General features: G+C 46.3%; 1 protein-coding gene across 1 annotated transcript; it reads right to left on the bottom strand.

Annotated features, from left to right (window-relative positions):
• Positions 1 to 6,386: 6,386 nt before the first annotated feature.
• Positions 6,387 to 17,026, bottom strand: LOC128400070 (keratin, type I cytoskeletal 19-like). Its single transcript, XM_053362049.1, has 8 exons — positions 16,224 to 17,026; positions 14,979 to 15,061; positions 14,156 to 14,312; positions 13,325 to 13,486; positions 12,434 to 12,559; positions 10,183 to 10,409; positions 7,760 to 7,912; positions 6,387 to 6,665 (listed from the first exon to the last, which is right to left on the bottom strand). Exons 1-7 carry the CDS (start codon positions 16,962 to 16,964, stop codon positions 7,783 to 7,785), a joined length of 1,626 nt encoding a protein of 541 aa, XP_053218024.1. The 5' UTR covers positions 16,965 to 17,026; the 3' UTR covers positions 6,387 to 6,665; positions 7,760 to 7,782.
• Positions 17,027 to 17,372: the final 346 nt, after the last annotated feature.

The raw sequence follows: 17,372 nt of genomic DNA, 5'->3' as shown, positions 1-17,372 counted from the left end.
TTGACCTATAAAGCCTTAAATGGCTCAGGATCACAATACCTCAAGGACCCATCTCTCCCCATATGAACCATTCTGGACCCTGTGACCATAATCAGAGACACTTTTGGTGTGCCCTGTCAACGGAAGGTCCAGAGGGTGGGAACATGAGAACAGGGCCTTTTCTGCAGTGGCTTCCCACTTGTGGAATGCTCTCCCCAGAGAGGCTTGCCTTCATTACTTATCTTTAGGTGCCATGCAAAAACATGCCTCTTCTTCCAGGGCTTTGGCTAATTAAACAATATATGACCTTTTAAACTGGGGGAGGTGTATTGTTTTGCTTGTTATTGTGTGTTTTTATTATTTTTCTATAGTAAACTACCTTGTGATTTTCAAGTGAAAGGCAGTGTAGAAGATAAATAAGTAAAGGCGCTTCCACCAACCTTGCTCAGGCCAAAACCTTAAAATGTCTTGCTTTACCATTAAGGATTGGAAAGTACATTAATTTCAGTTTCTCATTTTCCCAATCTCAAGTTCAGTTCTCCACATTTGGCATGCCAATTTGTAACACAATTATTTAAGCCCTTGTGAAAATTCATCAGGATTTTAGTGCAAATTTCTCCCAATAAGCATGTTTTTGCAAAGCAGTTTTTGCCCAATACAATGCACCTTTGCATATTATTGTCACTGATACAGTGGTACCTCAGGTTACATACGCTTCAGCTTACATATGCTTCAGACTCCGCTAACCCAGAATAATGCTTCAGGTTAAGAACTTTGCTTCAGGATGAGAATAGAAATCATGCTCCGGCGGCATGGCAGCAGCAGGAGGCCCCATTAGCTAAAGTGGTGCTTCAGGTTAAGAACAGTTTCAGGTTAAGTACGGGCCTCCGGAACGAACTAAGTACTTAACCCGAGGTACCACTGTATATGCATTTTGCCACAGTGTGTCTATTTTCATACGCATCACTCGGCTGAGGGATTCACTGCAAAATTCAGAGAAGCGTGAATTTCAAAGGATGACTATGTTTCAGTTTGTGTATTGTTTCAGAAAGTGTGGAACTGGTGAGCTGGTCTTCAGATGCAAACTGAATTACATTTCTCCCACACCCCTATGCACCCTGGGGATTACACCCTGATTATGTGATGAGACGGACAAAAGGGGAAGCAGCAATGTTCTCCAATGGGATTGTGGGTGGGGAGGGAGAGACAGTTCTGGGAACAGACTCAACTCTGTGGGACGGGGAATGTTGCACTGCTCAAGGCCACACACCAGTTCTTCAGTTCTTCTTGCAATTCTTGTTCCTTATTCCATGCTATCTTGAAATACAAATGAGAGAGCCCAGTTCTACCCCCATCTCCTTGCCTTGCCCTACTAAACAACGCAACTTCCCCAACGGGAAAACAGCATCCCAACTTCTCCCTAAATGCAAGTCAGCAAAGACTCAAAGACCCAGTTCAAAAGCCCCTCTGGGCAAGGAGGCAGACCTATTACTTTAATTGCAGCTTATGCGAAATGCTTGTTTTCTTTAAAAAAATAAGATAATATTATTCATCATGGGATTTTACTCACACTTTTCCTTCAGGACACTTGTACAACTTTTATTTCAAGGTAGGGATGGGGGGGGGAGTTCACTTTTAAAGGCAAACCTGACAATTCCACGCTTTCCAAAGCATTATGTGAACCAAAACACAGCCATCCTTTGAAATTCCCACTTCTCTGAATTTTGCAATGCAGTTCTCCAGCGAAGTAATGTGTACAAATGTGCATGTACAGTACTAGGGTAAAGAGGGCATAAAAATGCATATATATTTGTGAAAATATCATTAAAAATTTGTTACATTAGGGCAGGCATAGCCAAACTTGGCCCTCCAGATGTTTTGGGACTACAACTCCCATCATCCCTAGCTAACAGGACCAGTGGTCAGGGATGATGGAGATTGTAGTCCCAAAACATCTGGAAGGCCTGCGTTAGGGGAAATTGTTTGCAAAAATGTGTACCTTGGGCTAAATTGCACAGAAAAATGTGTTCATTCGGAGAAATTTGCACTAAAATGCTGGTGAATTTTCATGGGGATTTTGTTTTAGAAAAATCATAAATGGTTGCAGAAATGTGGAGGACTGAATTTAAGACTGGAAAAAGGAGAAACCAAGAGAACTGAAATTGACAGATCCCTCCCTCCTTACTGAAGGAGGCCTGTGACTTCCAGAAACATCCAGTTGGCCACTACGGCACACAAGACCAAAAGCTCTGATGGACTTTGAGACCAGCCTTTCCCACATTGTGGCAAACGCATCTCCAGCTTGAGATCATATGCTGCAGAGTACAGAAAGAGCAGGCGCAGGGAAATCTTCCAACAAATAAGATGGCTTCATTTGCTGATCACATCGTCTTCACTGGCTTCACTGCCTCAGGAACCATGAGTCACATTCCTTATCCTTGTCACAAAAGTCCGATCTTTGGGGGAAGTGTGTTTGTGGCACAAGACCAACCAATCCACTATGGTTGGGCAACCTGAACTGATCAGTATGTGACTGAATCACACCTGAAAACACCGACCATCTGGCACTGTCCTTTGTCTCTCTCCCACCCACCCCTTTTTACATTCACATATTCACACTTTCCTCCTGTTCATTGACACATTCTTCTGGAGTGCTTAAGAATTCAAAATTGCATGAATCACTTGGCTGTCACAATCGGAATATGTCCCACAAATTGTGTGGTTTGCATCCTTGATTCTGGGCACAAGGTTTTGACAGTCCCTGGTGCAGAATTTGGACAGGGAAGCACATTCTCCTGCATAACCATCAATTGAAGCTTTGCTGTTTCCACATGTGGGGCCATCTCAACTAATGGCTAGAGGATACATTTGTCCTGGAGAGGACAACCAGCTACCCAATGCCTTTGCTTTGGGGCAAAAAGAGAGAGAGAAAGGCAGCCCAGTCATAAGATATGGACCTCATCTCAGGTCCTCTGAAGCCCAAAAATTGTGCTCTCTGCTGAGATCTCCCCCACCTTTCTTTGCCAAGCTGAGGTGGCAGTCATGGTAGGTAAAGGTAAAGGGAACCCTGACCATTAGGTCAAGTCATGGCCGACTCTGGGGTTGCAGCGCTCATCTCGCTTTATTGGCCGAGGGAGCCGGTGTACAGCTTCCGGGTCATGTGGCCAGTATGACTAAGCCGCTTCTGGCGAACCAGAGCTGCACACGGAAACACCGTTTACCTTCCCGCCAGAGCGGTACCTATTTATCTACTTGCACTTTGATGTGCTTTCGAACTGCTAGGTTGGCAGGAGCAGGGATGTTTAGCTATTCTTCCCATTATATATATATATATAAGCAATCAGCCAAGCCCAGCGAAATATCCTTGTTGCACGTGTGAACATCTCCACGTTGTATGTTTGTTAGCATTGCTTTTGACCAAGATGCTAATGAGAACATCTTTGGGGGAAGTGCGCTAATTCTGCACTTATTGGCAACCAAGCTGATTCCTCCAGGAATAGGAGTGATGGTTATCTGATGTAAGCGAACTTGTGGTGAGTGCATCACACAGTGCTGGATTGTAATCCTTTAAGAGTATCAGACATTCTTAGTATAAATACCTGCATCGTCCAACTGGCATTCCTCCAATCCAAGCAGTCACGGCAGACTCACCCTACTGTTATATAATCTCCATGACAGAATAGAAAAGTCTCGTGGTAGCAGAGGGGCGGTAAAGTGGAGGTTCTTTAGAGAAATGCAGGGCTGAGGTATGAGAGGATTCCACAGTTTACAAATGTCTGTTTATAGCAAGGGTGGGTAACTTCAGACCTGGGGGTCAAATGAGGCCTTCTAGGCCTGATCCCAGGCTGCACACCCTTCTCCAGCCCTGCTTCACCAAACCCTCCTTTAGATCTTTCCTCTGCCTGGCCTATGTCCTTCAGCTGTCCTAAGGCCTCTTGCTCGCCTGCATGGAGAGATTCAAGTGTAGAAACCTCTGGCTTCCATGTGGTGGCTGGCTCACGGCCCACTGTACAGAGATAAGGGCTGTGTACACATTATACCTTCAAAGCACATTTCTCCCTTTAAAGAATTCTGGCCACTGTTGTATGTTTTTGGTTCCTGGGAACAGTAACTCTGTGAGTTGTAAACTACAATGCCTAGAATTACTGAGGTTTAAAGATATGGTGCTTATCCCTCAACTGTCCCAGTAAAACCTGGACATCTTGGTTTGTTTTTTCCCTCACAAGAGCATGGCAGCCATTTTGGGCACCATGATCTCGCACGATTTTGTGCCCCTGAAATAAGTGCTTTTCTTCAGGGCTGCTATCTTTGCACGGTACTCCCCAAGTGCCCGTTTTTGGGCACCTTGCCAAAAATGCTTTTTCTGGGGCTGTGGTCTCATCCAGGTCACGTGACTTTCATGGGAGTGGGGTCCTGGAAGAGGGTGTCCATGTTTTTCGTCACAGCTTGTTGGAGGGTATGGTAGTGTGTAAGCAGCCAATAATTAAATGAGCCCACTGCTTGCCTCTGGCCAATGCCATCCCTGGGCAGACAGCCCCTTGAAGACTGTCTCTGACACAATGTGGACCCTGGAGAAGGTTCTCCGTTCTTGGTGTATAAGTATCATAAATGGATATGATGGAGATGTGGCAACAACAAAAAAGAAATCTGGTTACTTGGCATTTCAAGAGATCACTTTTGATGAGCTCTTCCTTAAACGTAACCTGGATGCTAGCAACATGCTTCTCTTAGGGCTACTGAGAGTTAGTCCACATGACAGTATTTATCACATGGTAGGGTGAGGGCTCTTCCAGAGTATTCATAAACTAGCCATTGCTCAGTTATTGTGAAGGATTGAGTATCTTACATCTGAGTAGCGCTGTTGACACATTTTGCAAAGATATCTGAGAGCTCACATGACTAAGACAGAGCTTGAACTATCAATCTGGAAGCCCCTTCTAATCAAATCATTGTTGTGCACATGCTGGACTAGATGTCTGAGATCCAGCCAGGCTCTTCTGGAGAATAAATTGAAGGATTTCCTTGGAAGAAAAGGAACATCTCAATCTGAGTGCCTGATACTTGTATGAGAAGAAGCACTCATGGGAGCTTGGAAAATTCATAAGCTTCTCAGTGAGGAATGAGACAATTAGTCACTATCTCTTAGAAATTCTGAAGTCTGCCTGATCTGTTTTGGGAGGTCTATCTTGCTTCCAGCTGGAAGCCAAACCAGCTAATGTAGGGGTAGCATGTTGTTGTAGCAAACCTAAACTCAGGGACGGACATACACATGCCTGTGCAGTCATACACACATGCTTCCATTAACGCACAAACATGCTTATTTATACACATTCAAAAACACACACTTGACTTTGTACCCTTTGAGACAGCAATAACTTTAGTCCAAGTGATGAATGGTAAGAATATGGTGACTTAATGTGACGGCTGCCTGCATATGTTGTCTAAGAATGTAAGAAGAGCATTGCTGGATCAGACCAAAGGCTATCTCAGGTGTGGAGAACCTTCCCCCCTGATGTTGCTGAACTACAAATCCCAAAAGCCCCAGCCAACAAGGCCAATGGGTAGGGATGATGGGAGTTGTAGTTCAGCAACATCTGAATGACCACAAGTTCACCACACCTTACCTATCTAGTTCAGCATTCTGTTCTTGCAGTGATCAACCAGATGACTCTGGGAAGCCCACAAGGAGGACATGAGCACAGTAGCCTCTCCCCACTCTTTCCCCCAACACTGTATTCAGCAGCACCCTGCCTCCCATAGTGGAAATAACATATACCCATCATGACTCATAGCTAGGCATGGTCTTATCTTCCATGAATTTGTCTAATCCCCATATAAATTCATCCAAGCTGGAGGCCATCAGTAACATTCTGTGGTGGCAACTTCTGAAGCTTTTATGAACTGTGTGAAGAACGTGCTTTTGTGTGTCCTGAATCTCCCACCAGACAGCAATTTCCACATTAGCTGTGCTAGTCTCTTCCCATAATGATTTCGTTGTTTCCCCTACCATTCAGCTTCACCTTTCACTGTCATGAGGAAGAGAGAAAACCTCCCCATCCACTTTCTCCACTCCATGGATAATTTAATACAGTGGTACCTCGGGTTAAGTACTTAATTTGTTCCGGAGGTCCATACTTAACCTGAAACTGTTCTTAACCTGAAGCACCACTTTAGCTAATGGGGCCTCCTGCTGCTGCCGCGCCGCCGGAGCACGATTTCTGTTCTCATCCTGAAGCAAAGTTTTTAACCTGAAGCACTTTTTCTGGGTTAGCGGAGTCTGTAACCTGAAGCATATGTAACCTGAGGTACCACTGTATATTGGCGGGGAGGGCTCAGCATTCTCCATATGATTTTTTAAAACGTTTGGATAAAGAAACAACAACAATTTTGTACGCAGAGGCCTTGGGTGGCATCAAGAGAAAAGCAAGGGGTTTATTTATTTTTTGGGGCTTCTTTTGTTTTCAGTGGTCAGCAGGTTGCCAACCACGGCACTGATGCATGATGGGTGAGAAACAAGAGTCTGGGCAAATGGCATGCTGCAAAATAATGGGGAAGTAGCATGGGAGACAGTGAAGTAGGGCATCTGATCAACTTTGAAAGATACCGCTGGGCAGATGGACCAACAACAGCTTGGATGAACTACTTATTGCGGGTAGCATGCTCTCTGCCCATTCTCTGGCAGTTTTCTAGAAAATATAAGGAAAAGATGGAATTACTATGGCAAAAAATAGCGTCAATGGTGCTGTCCATTACCATTCCATTCAACAGAAAACATTTTAAGTTCATCTACACACAATACAGTTTAGATGACTGCATCATTCAGCAAATCAGAGATCCATTACTATCCAGTTGTAGGTATTGTAAAATAGTTCATAGCATGCTGATCTGTGACCAGGCAGATTACCCATGTGGTCCTTGCTATGCCCCCATCACCACTATCTCTAAGGCACACATAACTATCTCAGAAAATAAAATAACTGCACAGATTTGCAATGAGCTCAAGATGTAGTTGTGCGAGTTCGAATAATTTTCTTCTCCTACTCCCTTATTCTCAAAGACGGCTCTGCTCCATAAAGCCCAGAAACTCAAAAACTCTCGAAACAATGATTGGCCCATTTAGAGATAGTGTCTTTTTATAGCTCTGAATGCAAATGGGAAAAAATGCATATGGAAACTAGATTTTAGAACAGCAGATCCTAGACATTATCCAGTGGACCAGGAATTGTATGTCAGCTCCTAGGTTTCTATAACTGCATATGTGAGATTGGGACTCCAGGGCCCCCTTCACCAGCTTTGTTAAGAGACCAGTGCCTGAATTTGCTTATCTTCCTCTTTCCTTCCCATCCATTTTTCCTTCCTTGACATACTTTTTTAATTGCAAGCCCATAGGCAGGGCTTAAGACATTTTACTTGCCGTAAATAATAATACATACTCAAGACATCATAGCTCTGCTCTTCGGCCTGTTCTTACACCACCATCTGCTTGAGCCTCAGTCAGTATTTCAACTCAATCCAGCCTTGATTCAAGAATCAATGGTATTCCAGATGTTGTTGGACTCCAACCCCCATTGGCCCCCAGCGTGGCCAATAATCAACATCTGGAGGGCCACAGGTTCCCCACTCCTGATTTAAGTGCTCTTGGAGGACCTGGTTCTACCCCAGGCACCACCTTTGTGCCAGCACATGACACAGGGACCTATGCTGCAAGGTTCCCCCACCCCCATTTCCTTATAGGAGTTGGGAATGCAAAGGCTAGAACAGAGTGGGGAACATCTCTTACCTTATGCGTTCCGTTCCTGCGATCTAGTGGTGTAAATGGCCCCCGTGGCAGGCATGACCTGCGGAATGGGTCACGTAAGTGTGGGATGACCGGACTTCGCCAGATCTTCCACCTGATGTGCTGCTGGCTCTAGCCGCTCCTCCCCCTCCACCACTGCAGAAAAAGAAGAAGAGTCTTGATCAGCGAGGCTACAAATCAATTCTGACAAAATACAGCAGCAGGGAGGCCCCAGCCCTGTGCATTGGTCATCAGCTGCTGTTCTATCTAAGCTGAATATTTCCTTATAAGCTGGAGAAGATTGTGTAGATGTAAGAATCACTTGCACCTGCACTTAGTCACAGAATTGTAAAATCGGAAGGGACCCTGAGAGTCATCTAGTCCAACCTCCTGCAATGCCAGAATCACCACTAAAGCATCCATGACAGTTCTCAACATCCACTTCTCAACATCTGATGGGAGATCTGATGCTTAGGGCACAGCTTATTTGTCTTTTTTTATTAACTTGCTTACATGTATTTTCCGCCTTTTCCCCCATTGTGGAATCCAAGGCAGTATGCGTGTATCTCCTCAGGGGTCCCCCATCCAGGCATTGACCAGACTCAGACCTGCTTAGCTTTAGCAAGGAGGTGGCAAAGTGTGCCTTAAGACCACAGGCGACACAGTCCTGAAACTATTATGTAAGTCAACTTCCTGGAAACCTGATGCAAAGCACTCTGAGTTTGTCAAGGGGACAGCAGGCAGCAGGCTATCTATGAAACAAATAAGATATTAAATCTAGCATCTGAAGAGTATCCTGGAGAAGGGGCACTCTTGTGTCCTAAAATGAACTGTGCAGCATATGGACTTAATTGCAGCTTATTACCTCCCATTACGTGGATACGATGCTAAATCCTATATTTGATAATAAGGCAGCAACCCTATTTGATACCATGCTGTGTGGTGAAAAACAAGATCCCTTTTTTACTGCGTGGCATGGAAGCATAGCAAACTGCCCACTGAAAAGTGTGTGATCCTTTAATCCCTTCCTCCAAAGGCAGCATGGCAGCTGGACTTAGTCATATTCCCTCTTCCTCACAGCTGAGCTGTACAGTGGTACCTCGGGGTTACATACGCTTCAGGTTACATACATACGCTTCAGGTTACAGACTCCGCTAACCCAGAAATAGTGCTTCAGGTTAAGAACTTTGCTTCAGGATGAGAACAGAAATCGGGCTCCGGCTGTGCAGCAGCAGCAGGAGGCCCCATTAACTAAAGTGGTGCTTCAGGTTAAGAACAGTTTCAGGTTAAGTACGGACCTCCAGAACGAATTAAGTACTTAACCCGAGGTTCCACTGTAATCTGAAAATAATTGGGCAGTGCAGGGGGAGGATTTCCCCCCATGCTATTCATCTTATTATAGATTAAGCTCAGCAGTGGGGAAAGGAAGCCAAGGAAAGTGGGCAAGGCCTGGGGAAAGATTGATGGGCCAAAAGAGGAGGACCTGTGAACTGTTCCACACCCTAGTATGATCCTTCTCATAGAGGTGACATACATGGCCCAAAACTGATCAGGTGGCGAGGATCAACGCTTAACTCTTTGTTAAGTGCTTGCTGTTCCTTCAAGGAGTTTAGGGCAGTGCTTTTGCCTTCAAAGACACAAAAACCAGTGAGTTGGGTTTGCCTTAAGAAGGAACAGCTCACCCAAGATTACCCAAGCTGCTTCAGAGCAGAGCAAGGATTTGACTCTTGAGTTCCCACATCCCAAAGAGCTAGATGCTTTAATAAAAATATCACTTAGTATTTGGTGCATGTGAGAACACACATTTCTATACATATTACTCAGTATACCTGAAGGAGCGTCTCTACCCCCAAAGTTCAGCCCGGACACTGAGGTCCAGCTCTGAGGGCCTTCTGGTGGTTCCCTCACTGCGAGAAGTGAAGTTACAGGGAACCAGGCAGAGGGCCTTCTCGGTAGTGGCGCCCACCCTGTGGAACGCCCTCCCATCAGAAATAAACAACTATCTGACTTTTAGAAGACATCTGAAAAGCTGCCCTGTTTAGAGAAGTTTTTAATGTTTGATGTTTTATCGTGTTTTTAGTATTCTGTTGGGAGCTGCCCAGAGTGGCTGGGTATAAATAATAAATTGTTGTTGTTGTTGTTGTTATTTGACTGAAGAATTGCACTGCAAAATCAGCAAAGTGCAAATTTCGAAAAATGCCTGTGTTTCAGTTTTGAGAAGTGTGAATTGGGTAGGTTTGCCTTTAAGCGCACGCTGGCCTGAATTACTCCCCCATCCTTTAAAAAGTCCCTTTTGGAAAAGTGCATTTGTTAAGCTGCGTTAATCAGCTTCAACTGCACAAAACTACATTTCCAGTAGGCGCTTGAATCCCACCAGCAAAACATTGATGGTCCGGAGGTGACTGATGTCTCTGCATGCTACTTACACTATATCATGCTGCCCGCCCTCCAGCAAGCAGCGGTATGTAGCGATCTCCTGCTCCAGCCGGCTTTTGACATCGAGGAGCTCCGTGTATTCATGGTTCTGGCACTCCATTTCTGAGCGCAACTCTGCCAGCTGCTGCTCCAGGCAGGAGATGCGCTCCTGAAGCTCGCCCAGGTGGTTGTTGTAGCGGTGCTCCGTTTCAGCCAGAGAGGCTTCCAGGGTGTCCCTCTGGGAAACAAAACAGAACCCACTGTTTCTCTTTTATAACAGGAGTACAGTTGTGGAAGATAAGCATAACCGTTGTGTTAATTAATACAAACTAAAAAGGGTTTAATTTCACTCAGCAAGGTTGCTGTGGAGATTAAATGAGGGGCTAACTGTGTACATCATTTTCAGCTCATTGGGGAGAAAGATATACCGTATTTTTCGCTCTATAACACGCAGCCAACCATAACACGCACATAGTTTTTAGAGGAGGAAAACAAAAAAAAATATTCTAAACGAAACAGTGGATGTATGATTTTTGTGGTTCATACTGTGGCCACAGACATGTGATCTGACAGTGAGTTTGGAGTAGCCCAATGCAAAAATCCTGAGGATCCATGTGGATCCATGCTTTGTAACCACGTTTTTGCACCACTGCGGCTCCAGGCAACAGTGGGTGCGTGATTTTTTTGGTGCAAGATGTAGCCATGGACATGCTATGTGATCTGATGGTGAATTTGGGGTGACCCAGGGCAAAAATCCTGAGGATCCATGTGGATCCGTGCTTTGTAACCACGTTTTAAGTGGGGAGGGAAGGAAAAGCACTCAAGGGACAAGGAACACGCGTGGGGTGGGTGGAGAAGGATGCTGTTAATAATGCAGAAGAGGGGTATAAGGGGAGAAGGCTCCTCTCCTCTCCCGCTTTGCTCCTTTAAAGCAAGCAGGCTCTCTGTCCCTCTCTCCTCCCCACTCAGCGGCTCTTCTCCCGCTTTGCTGTTTCAAAGCAAGCCACGGAGGAGGGAAGGAAAGGGAACCATGGATCCTCTGCTCACGACTGCAGCAGATCCCACCCGCCACCCGTAGGCATTCGCTCCATAACACGCACAGACATTTCCCCTTACTTTCTAGGAGGAAAAAAGTGAGTGTTATGGTGCAAAAAATACGGTAAGTGGAATGAATGAATGAATGAATGAATGAATGAATGAATGAATGTCGCTTCTAAGCCCCATCTGCACTATACATTTAAAGCAATATCATAGCTAAGAATCATGGGAAGTGTAGTTTGTTGTGGGTGCTGAGAGTTTCTAAGAGACCCCTAGTCCCCTCCCAGAGCTGCAGTTGCCACAGTGCTTTAACTATTAACCCATCTTCACAGGAGAGGGGAACTATGGGAGGGGAATGGGGAGGGGTGGTCTCCTAACATTTCTCAGAACTCACAATAAACTACAGCTCCCAGAATCCTTTGGGGGAAGCCATGGCTGTTTAAAGTGGAATCATAGTGCTTTAAATGTATGGCATGAATGGGGCTATAGTTGGCAAAAGGGAGGCAGGAGGGAGGGACACAGACTAACATCAGAAATATTTCCTTGTTTGTTTGTTTTTTCATTGGGTTTACACTGTAAGAAAAAATCCATATGTGAGCTGGGCTGTGAACATGGTTTTCCCCAGGCATGGGAAACTGGCTGCCAACCTGTCAATCACCTGATGTCACAGCTGATCACTGGGGCTTGCAAAGCCACATGCACTGCATGTCCCAATGATTAGCATAGTGTTGGGGCTGCACTTCCTTGCACAGAGCGATGCAAGCTTGCATCGGGTTGCCCTGTTCAATCTCAGCCACTAAAGCACAATGGCAAGGAGAGGGGTGGAGGAAGAGCAGGTGAAGCTGGATTAAAGCCTTCTCCAGGAATTCTGAAACTAGAGTCTAGAGCAGCCTTTCTCAACCTGTGGGTCCCCAGATGTGGGAGCCATCACCCCTAGCTAGCAAGGCCAGAGCTCAGGGATGATGGGAGTTGTAGTCCAACAACATCTGGGGACCCACAGGTTGAGAACCGCTGGTCTGGAGTAAAACCCAAGAGGGGAGAGCAGGGATGAGCACACCAGCTCCCCATCATCATTGTTCTCATTGCCCTTCTCCAGTTGTGGCTTGTGCCAGTTCATTGCATGAAGGCATATTGCTGCCTGCTGTAGTTTATCGCTCTCTGCCACCCCAACAGCATGCAGCCAAGGGAATGCATGCCAAGGGAAGTTCTTGCTCTCTCTTTTACCAGGCTGCACTGGGCGTCATAGTCAATCTCCAGGGCTTGCAGTTGGCGTCTCAGTTCCGTGACCTTGTTGTTGCTTTCTTCAATCTCCTGGCTGCTGGTGCAGACATCACGATTCACTTCCTCGATCTGTAATGTGTGGAATTAGGGAAAGGATGCAGCTCAGCTTTGCACGCAAAAGGTCCCATGTTCGATCCCTGACATCTCAAAGCCCGAAGTCTCAGAAGAGCCATTGTCAGTCAGGCTAGACAGCACTAAGCTAGACAGACAGATGGTCTGACTAAGTGTACAGCAGGTTCCTATGTTTCTCCTCACTGAGGGTATTTCCGGGGCTTCCTTCTAAATATGTGACAATGCAAAGGGGAAAGTGCTCATGAAAGTGTCCCAATGAATGGGATCCTTTTTGGCAGCATCAATTGCAGATGCAGAGGTCCTGATGCAGGTTGGGCCCAGAGTAAGGAGAGGTTTTACAACACCCAAACCCCACCCCTGAATTAGACTCCTGATCTGGACAGAGATTCCCATGCTGGCTATTTGTCCAAAAAGCACCTGCCCTTAAGAGTAGACTTGCTTGGCCAACATGATATGGTGGAGCAATCTATAGAGAATGTATAATATCTGTAGTAATATAAGAGATCATGAAAGAAGAGTGCCTCTGAGCATATTCAGAGTGGTTCCCCCCCCCCAATGTGTAACTAAGTAAGCAGCCCGTATGCAACTAGAAATAGGTGTAAATAGTTTCTCCATGTCTAGGAGTGACATCCAAGCAGGCTTGAAATATTTGGAATTAACCACTCACTGTGTTCATTGCCCTTTTCAATTTTACTTGAACTCTTTACAGTCCCCGTTGTACCTCTGCTTTATGTATGATGGACTTGGAGGTGTACAGCTTACCTTGGATCCATACCATGCTTCGACCTCCTTGCGGTTGCCGTCTATCATTGCCTCATACTTGCACCTCATCTCTTCCAGGATCTTCCTCAGATCCGGTCCAGGGCAAGCATTGACTTCCACATTGACATCGCCGGTTGACTGGTTCTTCAGGCAGGTGACTTCCTGCAAAAAAAAAGATTGCAAGCCAAATGAAACCTCTGCCCACCCCCATGGCAGATTCTCACCTCCCATTTTCTACTATCCATTCTACCCCCAATGAACTGTCTAATGAGAACTATCATGATAATAGAAGTCAATGAAGGCTCAAAGCAAGAGATCTCTCTGAAGGAGGCAAGGTGGATCCTCTCTGGACCAACAGTGAATGGCAGTGCCATTCTGGGGCTCTGCAACTTCAAAATGCAGGTGACTAAATATCCCTTAATATAAAGAGGCTCTCTCATTGTAGTGATATGTTTATGCAAGTGAAAGGAAGAGTCCCTAGGCCAGAGGTGGTCAGGCTGTGGCCCTCCAGTTTCCATTGGACTCCAACTCCCATCAGCCCCTGTCATCATGTCCTGATAGCTGGGGATGATAGGAGTTGTAGTCTAACAACAACTGAAGGGTCATAGCTTGCTCAGTCCTGCTCTAGGCAGTTTTGCTAGTGACTGATGCTCTGCCAGTTAATAGATCAAAGTTTCTTCAGTGGCTGAAAATGCACTCAGCTATCCATGTTTTAGATCCAATCTACTCATTTTATAAAGCTGTGACATGTTCAAAAATGCCCTTGGGATCAAGAAAGCATCATTCCACATGTTCCATTTTGACTTCATTAAAGGAGATGGTGTCCCTCACCTCCTCATGGTTCTTCTTCAGGCAACACAGCTCATCCTGCAAGTTCTCACACTGCACTTCCAGGTCAGACCTGCAGGCAGTCAGCTGATCCAGGATTTGATGCAGGCCATTGATGTCAGCCTCCACATTCTGACGGAGGCAGCATTCCGTCTCATACCTAAGCCACAAGGAGCAGAGCAGGAGAATTCCATTATTCGTTGCTGGATTGTTATTTTGGTCCCTCCACAGGGAAGGCCAATTGTGATCATCTCTCTTACAGCCTAGATCTTCAGGAGGGCTGCTAGCTCTGATAGGCTTTCCCACATTGTGGGAAACACATCTGCAACTTGAGATTGTATGCCACGGAGTATAGAAAGAGGAAACACAGGGAAATATCCAACAAACAAGATGATTTTGTTTGCTGATCACATTGTCAAGACTTTGCTGCCCCAGGAAATGTGTCACAGTCCCCCTCATGTGTCTTATAGATGGAAGGGAGAAACTGTGGACTTCCACAAGTTGACGGACTACAACTCCCATCAGTCCCAGCTAGAATAGCTAATAATAAGTGGTAGGGGACCTGTAGCCCAGAAACTTCTGAAGGGCCAAAGGCTCCCCACCCTAGAGCAGAAATGGCCTTCAGTTCTGAGGAACACCATGTATTCCCACAGAATAGACACTTCCAATCCCTGATGGCTGGAAGGACAAAAAACCCCATCTTCAGACAGTCCCAACAGCAGACAACCTGAGCCACTGAGAATATTCCCTCACTCGAACAATGGGACCCCATCTAATGCACACAGATTTGTTCCATATGCCCCCTTGTTTACTGAGAAGTACTCACTTGGTTCTGAAGTCATCAGCAGTCAGCTTGCTGTTATCAATGCACAGCAGGAGTTTGTTGTTCTCCACACTTGTACAAATGAGCTGGGTACAGAAAAAGTTAACAAGAGACCAGTTAACACCCCTGCATGTGAAGATCTAGTATTAAGATTCAGAGTGCATCAATCCACGCTAGATGTTTATCAGCCTTACTCTATCTTCATGCCAGTCTTCAGCCAGTGTGTGCAACTGGTCCATAATAGTTCCATATCTACACACAGGTGAACCACAAGTCAGCAAGCCACCATGATCACAAGTGGGTAGAAATTAATACCTTGTAGCCATTTTATCTTCAGGAGTTGTGTCAGCACTGGATTCTCCCCTCTCCAGCCTTGCACATGTTAAGCATTCCCAGCACTCCACAACCCTCCCTTCTGCTTCCTTTTGGGCTGGGGTGCCAAGAAGCATGGAGACCACTTAAATTCCTACTTGTAGAAGCCATTTCTACATAGTATGCCATTTACGTGCATGCATGGCAGTAGCAGACAACATGGTGAGACAGCAGTGCACACTTGACCTCCCAACAGATGAGTTACTGCTGATTGACAGGAAGGGGAGGGAAAGGAGAGACACGGTAGGGAGGTCACTGTGATGGAAGCCCATCTACAAAGCCAATCCACACTCCTGACAGTGCATCTGTGTCATGCCAGCCTCCCTGGCACATCATCCCACCTCCACTCCTTCCAAATAAGCAGCAGCGACTCCACTTTCAGGAGGACAGGTAAGCACTGATGCTCCACCACAGTCTGCTACTGCACTGTGGGCAAAACGCCATCCATGCAACCACAAACCACCCAAACTATACACAGGCTCCCACGCAGTTGGAATGATAGCAGTAGAAATTGCAGTGGAACATCATAGGTGGTACACCAATATGAAATGAAGATAATCATCTTGTAGGATTTTTTTTTTTTTAAGTCTTGCTGATCACAGTTCTAGTTTTGTACAGTCCACATCACACATCTGAATAAACCTTTCAACGTTGAAAAATAGCAATACCGAGTTTTAAGGAAACAGAGTATCTACTGAATGAGTTTGGGAATTCCAAGAACAAGCTTAAGAGAATTTCAGTCCTTCGTCTTTCATGAATTGACTTCACACCACTGCCATTTCAGATCTGAGCTTAAGCCAACGCCTGCTGTCTGTAGTCAGTTCAAAGGAAAGCGTGCAAGAATGACTAAAAGTTGGCTGTCAACTGGCACCCTACCTGGTTCTTATAATCTTCAATTTGCTGGTGATAATGGCTGTAGTCCTTGGGTTCGCAGAGCGGGCCTTGCTTGGCATAAAATTCCCGGATCCGACACTCGAGCTCAGCATTCTCCTCCTCCAAGCACCGGACTTTGTCCAGGTAACTAGCTAGACGGTCGTTGAGGTTCTGCATGGTCATTTTCCCATCAAGGTTAGAGAACATGCCTCCGCAGAAAGGTTCGCTGACCATTCCGCCAACTACCGCAGGACCACCCATGCCACCAACCATGCCGGCAGGAACACCTCCAACCACGCCACCCATGGCACCAACCATACCGGGATGGGGGCCTCCAACCACACCACCCATGCCACCAACCATGCCAGCAGGAACACCTCCAACCACGCCACCCATGCCACCAACCATGCCAGCATGCCCACCACCAGCGCCACCAACTGCACCGCTCCTTGCAGCAACGCTCCCAGCATGAGAGCCGGCACTTCCCCCAAGATGTCCGCCACCAACAAAGGCCCCGCTGCAACTTCCGCTTGAGAACTGGCTTCTTCCTGCTCCGTAGGCACAAGTGGAGCCTCCTCCGACATGGCTCCGGCCAGAGAAGTTGGCTCTCCCATTGCCTAGCCCGCAGGAAGTGTACCGTCCAGAGGAGACCGAGGAGACCCCCACCCTCCCTCCACCAAGGTTGCAGCTGCCGCTGCTGCTTCTTCCAGCTGTTAAGACGGTGTGCCTTGCGCTACAGCTCATTGTGATGGTGATGGAGGATCTCTAGTGCTAAGCAGGAAGCAAGAGGCACTGCTGGATGTAAAGTAAGACTGCTAGGCTCCGGGCCCCACCAGGTCTCTATTTATACTTTCTGCAGAGGGTGTCGCCAGTACTGGTTGAGCTTCTTTCTTGCTTTGTGTGTGAGGTGGTTCCCCCCCCCCTTTCTTCTAAACTCATAGCATTGGATACTGTAATTATCTGTGCCACAGATCTCCCAAAGGCAAAGATATAATGGGATCTGAAGAAGATGCTGCACGTGTCAGCAGCTCTCTGGGAGGGGGGAAAAACCCAACGAGAAGCAAAATGTTGTGTTGTTTGTGAGACACACTTGGCAAACTGATTGTGGCACAGCAGTGCATAATAGCCTCTTTTGCCTACAGGATGAAACAC

This window comes from Podarcis raffonei, chromosome 13 (assembly GCF_027172205.1).
Source record: "Podarcis raffonei isolate rPodRaf1 chromosome 13, rPodRaf1.pri, whole genome shotgun sequence".
In the NCBI taxonomy this organism is placed as follows: domain Eukaryota; kingdom Metazoa; phylum Chordata; class Lepidosauria; order Squamata; family Lacertidae; genus Podarcis; species Podarcis raffonei.
The sequence above is the reverse complement of the archived record's forward strand: the minus strand, read 5'-3'. Positions and strand labels throughout refer to the sequence as shown.